Below are 7,084 nucleotides of genomic sequence, written 5' to 3'. Positions count from 1 at the left end.
GGTACGCTATTCAGCCTCTCATTTCTCAGAGGCGCATCGGAAGGATATATCGTTATCCCCTGCCCCCCGATAAGGAATTATATTCCTCTTACTTACTATCTAATTATGCACAATATTTACATTATTTATATCTACTCCAAGTGCCTACCTGTGCCTACTTATTTTCCGGGATTACCGGGTTCTATGAGGGGGAAGGGCATATCCCGGTAGGTCCGTTCCCCTTTCCCAGGAGCGCTCATCTTCCTCCTTTCTCCTCATAACGTCTTCGCAGAACCGGGAAAAGATTTCCCAGTTCTCCGCGGAGCTCATCGCTGTGCCTATAATTGCATTGTAGGATCTTTCATCCTTTGTAGCATTTCCCTTCGTTCTTCTGCCCAAAAGGAGTAGAACAAGAGCGTGTGCACATTTGTGTCAGATGTTGCTCTGCAGTATCTGCACAAAGGCGAATTCCTTCTATTTATCCCGCACAGGTATGACTCAAAGCAACCGTGGCCGGTAATTATCTGAGTCATCCTGTACGAGATACTACCATGTGCTCTACTCATCCAGGACTCGAAATCGAGAAGCGCCACCCCACGAACCGCTTCTCCCGGGTATCCGCGAGACCGCCTATTTATTGCTCGTCTTTCGTCCTGCTCCGTAATATCGTCGCGTACTCTCGGCGTTATATATCCGTCCCTTTCAATAATTGCACGTCTGCGTAAGTATGCCCTTCTATGCCTATTGCTATTGTACACGATGGGCACTATCCGAGATAGTAGAGCCGCAGCATCGTATGAGATCGTCCTATATGCCCGCGTCACTCTGAGGGCCAATTGCCGCTCCAGGCGGCCGACGTCCCGAATGATCGATCGGTCCCTCGCCACCGTCTGTGCCCATATCGGCAACCCATATTGGATCACCGACATGACCACAGACGCGTACATCCTCCTTCTTCTCTCGCCCGGTCCGCCTATATTTGTTAGTCGGCTTATGGCCGCCGCCATTTTCTTTGCCTTAGGTAGCAACCTTCGAAAGTGCTCCCTAAAGGTCCACCGCGAGTTCAGGGTGAGTCCCAGGTATTTCACGGTGGACCCAATCGGGACGTTCGCGTCTCCTATTCGGATTCCGGCGCCATCCGGGACCTCACTCGCCCCAAACATTACCACCTCTGTCTTCGACACTGATACCCTTAGGTCTAGGCGCTCTATGAGGGATATAATATACATTGCCCCCCGTTCGGCCCTAGTTTTCGCCTCCTCAAAAGTGGCTCCCGTTACCATCAGCAAAGTATCATCCGCGTAGCATAGCGTAGTGCATCCCGCAGGTAAGGGTGTCCCAACGACACTATCGTATCCTACGTTCCACAGGGTCAGTCCGAGTACCGATCCCTGTACGGTACGCCGCACGTCATCTCCGATCTAACTATTTCATCCCTTCTATTTACGTAGACCAAGGTTCTGTCACTTAGGTAATCGCCTATAATCCGACGTAAATATTCCGGTACCTCTTTGTCCTTGAGCGCGTCTTTTACTGTTGACCAGGGTAGGGTATTAAATGCGTTGGCGATGTCAAAAGATATCGCAAACATCACATCCCCACCCCGAATACCTTCATCAATCCATTCGCGGAGCCTCCAAATCGTGTCGATGGTCGATCGATTGGCACGGAATCCATACTGACGGCTCGAAATGCCATCCGTTGCTTCGAGGTGTTCTTGGAGTCTTCTTACGATGATTCTTTCCCGATTCTTTACGATGATTACGAATAATTTCCCCGCCTCATTTAATAGGCAAATCGGCCTATATGAGGACGGGGAATGCTCAGGTTTGCCTGGTTTCTTTATTAATACCAACCTGGCAGTCTTCCAGTCTCTTGGGAATCTACCCTCCTTCAAATATTCGTTGAAGCACCTCGCCCATAGAGGGGCTAGCTGGTTCCCTGTGTCTTTAACAATTTTACCCGCAATACCGTCGGGTCCTGGTGCTTTACCCTTATTGATTTTGGCTATGGCCTCTGTCACCTCCAAGGTTGTTACGGCATCCTCATTCTTCCATTCTAATACTTCCAATTCTTCTTTGGGTTCTCTAGAAATCACTGGAAATAGGGTCCGTACTATTCTCTCAATCAGCCCAGGTGGGAGCGTCTCAACGCTGGATCCCGATCCACTCTGTAGCTTCTTAAGGACTATCCTGTATGGCAGTCCCCATGGGTCTTTGTCCAGGGTATCCAGCCGTCCCTGCCATAACCGCGTCTTGGCTTTTCTTATCGCGTTTCTTAGATTTCTCCTCTGTTTTTTAAGTTCCATCCATATCCAGGTTTCTAGAGTTTCTGAAGTGTTTTTAGTTCGAGCTCTCTTAAGCCGGCGCCTGCATGAGTTGCACTTTGCCCTAATCTCCGCTATTGCCTCGTTCCACCAGTAGATCGAGGGTCTACTGGCGGGACCCTTACGTCTCATAGAGACGTCCGAGATTTCCGTCATAATTCGGTCCATTCTTTTGGCCATCGTTTTATAGTTGCCTTGTGTGCCGGTCCAGCCGGCGATCTCAGCGGCAGCTTCCATCATGTCGACGTTCACTTTTCTCGTGACCCATCTGGGGAACTCTTTAAGAGCGGTGTTTCTTATTATCGGTCCCACCACGGTTGTCAAAATTGACGTATAGACGTATCTGTGGTCTGATAGCGATTCCACCTTTTCCAGGACCTGCCATTTCTCCACTTTTCGACCTACCTTTCCTGATACGAGCGTTATATCCACGCATGAGTTACCTCTTGGATGTACGCATGTCCATGAAGCACCGTCGTTTAGGATTTGGAGGTCCATTTTTCCAATTCATTCCAGAAGGATTCGCCCTCGTCTATTTTCTTTTCCTCTATCCCATGCTGGCGACCTAGCATTAAAGTCACCAGCTATCATTAATACTTTGGGTCTAGCCGTCTTTATTTGGTGTTCCAATTTTCGGAGAGCATCCTTATATTTCTCTATATCGAGGCTGGGAGATAGCAACTGATCACTGTCAATTCTCCCCATTCTACGGCTACATATCTTTCGCCCCTCCATGCCAATGTGCAGGGGTCGTCGTTCCTTGTCCACTGCCATGTAATGGCGGCTGATGTCGGATCACTGAAGCCACCCATCTTCCATCGTCCGGTATTGAGTGGGGTTCAGAGATGATCACGATTCCCAACTCATATTCTTCGCTGGTTCTCTGTATCAGGTCCTGCGTGGGTCTGGAACGGTTGACGTTCACCTGCGCAATATTACGTACCAGTGGGGTGAATGTTGTCTTCCATTTCCGGCTGTGTAGTATTAGAGGCACCCCGATCTGCCTCTGTCTCTATAGCGGTTTCTTCTCTTGTATCGGTTTGTTCCTCGTTCACTTTTCCTCCGGGACCGTTGTATGGCATGCATCCTTCTGCCCCAGCTCTGTGATCCGCTTTCAGTCCTCTGAATTGACAAATCGAGCATTTCAGTGGTGCCTTGCATCTAACCGCTAGATGTCCGTCGTCTTTTCCGCAATTGAAGCACATACGCGATCTATCAACTATGCTCCTGCAGTTGATACGAGTGTGTCCCACTGCGAGGCACCTGTAGCACTGTAGGCGTCTTCTCGCCAGTGGGATCACTTTTGCCACCATCCCATTCGGATTTTGCCCATTTTACTCAGCCTGTCGGCACAGTCCATTGGGCATTGTACCCAAATAGTACCCATACCACCCCTTCCTTTTCTCAGGGGGCCAGTTCTTATTTCTGCTATAGAAATTCCTCCGGATTCAGAAACAGCCTTTTTAACTTCCTCGATTTCCACAGATTCATCAATGTCAATAATTCTAATTTCGGCCCTTCTTTTTGGCCTTATGACATTGACTTTGCCGCAGTGATCTCTGTCTCGGTATGCCGCGTTTAGGCGTTCTTTCGGGTTCTCCGCTTTACTGACGGCATTTTCTCCAGGTATTTCAATTAGTATACCCCCTGATTGTGCCCGTCTTATCTTGATATTCGTGATACCGAGATCCTGCAAGTTTATGTTTCTCCTTGCAAATCCTAACACTTCGGCATACGTCGGCCCTTCTTCATCATATTTCAGCATTACTGCAGCGATTCTTAAGTTTCTGATCCTCTGTCTTTCCTTATTCATGGGTTTCAGAAAAGGCTGTACAGTCCTACCGCACACATAGGTTGCATCTGTTTTTTTCTTCTCGGTTCGTGCGTTGGGAACCATACGTTTCTCTCTCTCGTCTGTTTCCCATTCTCTCTTCCTGGTTTTCCTCTTCCTCTTTCTTGTTGTGCGGTATTCCGTCTCGCTTCCCGTAATCCCGGTTAGAGGTTCTCCTTCTGTCTCCTCTGTGGCCATTTCCGTGGAAGTAGGAGATGGGGGAGATGTTTCTCTTTTCTTTCTATCATCAATTATCACGATGTGCCCTTTTTGGTTCACCTTTTTCTGCATACTGGGTACGTCTTCTAGTAGTTTCCTGTTTCCTTTTAAAGCAGGTCTATATGCCAGGGGAATCTCTTCCTCCAAGTCACTATCGTGTCTTCTATTCCGACTTTTTTTTTTAGGCGTTTCCCTCTCCAACATCAGTCTCTCCTCCTGTATCCTTGCTCTTGTTCTTGGAGAAGTATCCTCCTTGGGAGTTCTGTCTCTTCTGTTTCTTAAGATCTCCATATCTTGTTGAAGAGTCTTTAGCTCTTTCTTAAAGCTTGCCACTCTTCTGGATGGTTGAGTTCCCCTGGTCGAGGAGTCACTCGTTCCATCGCCTTTGTAACTGATTTTTGTAATCCTCAGGTCTTTTAACTCCAATGTGTCAGCTTCCTGAAGTGAGTCTTTCATCGTACTGGTATCTTCCGTTTCCGGTAGATCCGTCATTGTAGGTAGGTTTACCTGTGTTATTTCTTCCGGTCTCGTTTCCTTTGACACTTCCCATATATGTCTCCTATTTCCATATCGCCATCCTTGTTTCTCCTGATGGCCTTTCCTTCGGGAGGTATTTCTACTTCCTTCCTCTCTTCTCTCCGGTCGGTAGCATGATCTGCCGTGGAGCCCGTCGGCCACTCCACGGTTAGTCCCTGGCCCGAAGCCTCAGGGGTCGATCGCCCGGGGGCGGGGACACTACCCCCGGGAAACCGCTGCAGGCATCCGGATTCCTGCACATCATTTTCTTTGTCCTTGTCCATTTCCATTTATTGTATCGGTTGTCGGCGAAGAATTACGGCCATATAGCTCGCCGACCAACTACATGGTTCGCCTCCTTCCTTTTCTTCTCCTTCCTTCTCTTCCTTTGAGGTCTTCTCCAGTAGCATAGGGAATATCAACGCAAAACGCCTTCCTGTTCATTAAGATACACATATGGTCTTCGCGAAGATTCCCACCCAATCATATACGAGTGTCTCGCTTCGCATCCACAGTAACCTATGTTACTCCTGTCCTTTGGGCGACTAATCATTTCCCCTTTCCCACACGGCAATGGCCCGCCCGTGTACCTCCCGGATCGATTCCCGCTTCCCAAGGGAAGCTGGTCGACCGAGAGGGGACGGGACAGGGCCCGACGCATCCCGCCGGTGCCCCCGCTCCGTCTCTTACGAGACGGGCAGACGCCCCGACGCGAGCGCGCCACGCGAGTCCGGTTCATACTACGTAGCCTAGTTCTTACGTTGTTACGCGACGCGCATAGTCCTCACCTATCGTCGCTCGCACACTCCTATCATAGGTTATTCCACCGGGCGGCGAGGGCGACTTCGTCACACTCCCCTTCATGGGGGAGGACTACGTCGGACCCCCCGTCGTCCGTAGTTCACCATACGTATAATGCGACGCCTTTCTGCCCGCACCTCCAGCCCTTCATCGCGAATCGTGGAGGTGGCTCCGTCACACCTCATCATCTGAGGTGAGGGACTACGCCTAGCCCCCCACGAATCGTGTTACCTCTTCCCCCTTCCGCCGCCCCGGGTTACCCCGGTCGATTCAGGGGGGACGGCTCATGAGCCGCAACTTCATCAGTAACGCCCAGTGTGCAACGGGTGATAGTTAGTGAATAACGATCACCCACTGGAGCAGACCTGATGGTCGATGTCTGGGTGCAATAGGGTATATGCCCCGCCAGACATCCTCGTCCCTATCTATGGCATGGGTTCGATGGCTATGCCAGAACCCGCCTGCAGTATTATTACTGCGTCGCCTCTTCGAGCCTCGGGCCTGCGAGGGAACCGCCCCGCCCCCCAGAGGGGGAGCGGAGGGCCCTCAGCAATCCCCAGGCTCATGGTGGACGCCCACTACCTCACATCCGGGAAGGGGGCAAGCCTCCCCCTAACGGTGCCGGTTCACCGGGATTTATAGCCTGAGTTACCTTCTCCTACCAGTACAATGGGGTATCGCCCTAGAAGGGCGGTCCCCCCAGGACTCCCATCTTCCAAAGAGGACGAGAGTCCTTTGGGAAACCGGACCCGATTGTGCAGATCCCATCTATTTAACGGGGGGATCCGCACGGGGCACTGTTAGACCCCCGAACACAAGCCCCCGATCGGCTGCCCCCGCCCGCAAGCGCTGACGGTGGCCCCGACCGCAAGACCGGCGCCCAGGTGAGCCCACACACCACGGCAAGGCCGTGCCCCGCGTGGGGGTCCTAGTTTACACCTAGATTAGATCTAAGTAAAATTAACAATCATCTTTTAATAATTATAGGAAATAATTATTTACCTGCAAGATTACATCATAACTACGACGTTGAGTATTTTGCTTTACTGACGATAATAGAATGAACAAATTGGGCAATAAACTGATACAAAAATCAAGTCAGACGGATACTGCACAAGCTATTACTTCGCCAACTTAATTGTATAATTACCTGTAAACAGTGAATAAAGTACTTTAAGTACATGCCCATATTGGATTCGGTTATATTATTTATTAATTAATCAATAACAATAATGAAAAAGTGAATTCATTTTTATAACTTTGATATAATTTTATTCATATCAATTATTAGCTTTTTAAAAAGAAAGTTAACTTTTTCCGCAACTATGTTTGGAGATCATTTTATTTCTGCATTTTCTTATGTATTTTTCTTCATTTTCCTTCACCCTGACGAAAATGAGACGTTTCATAAA

The 7,084-nt window shown here is 49.4% G+C and overlaps 1 protein-coding gene across 1 annotated transcript; it reads right to left on the bottom strand.

Annotated features, from left to right (window-relative positions):
• Positions 1–317: 317 nt before the first annotated feature.
• On the bottom strand, positions 318–1,208 carry LOC108727878 (uncharacterized). Its single transcript, XM_018456164.1, has one exon. The coding sequence runs from the start codon at positions 1,206–1,208 to the stop codon at positions 318–320; it is 891 nt and encodes a 296-aa protein (XP_018311666.1).
• Positions 1,209–7,084: the final 5,876 nt, after the last annotated feature.

This window comes from Mycetomoellerius zeteki, unplaced genomic scaffold (assembly GCF_001594055.1).
Source record: "Mycetomoellerius zeteki isolate Tzet28-1 unplaced genomic scaffold, Tzet1.0 scaffold558, whole genome shotgun sequence".
Classification (NCBI taxonomy): Eukaryota; Metazoa; Arthropoda; class Insecta; order Hymenoptera; family Formicidae; genus Mycetomoellerius; species Mycetomoellerius zeteki.
The sequence above is the reverse complement of the archived record's forward strand: the minus strand, read 5'-3'. Positions and strand labels throughout refer to the sequence as shown.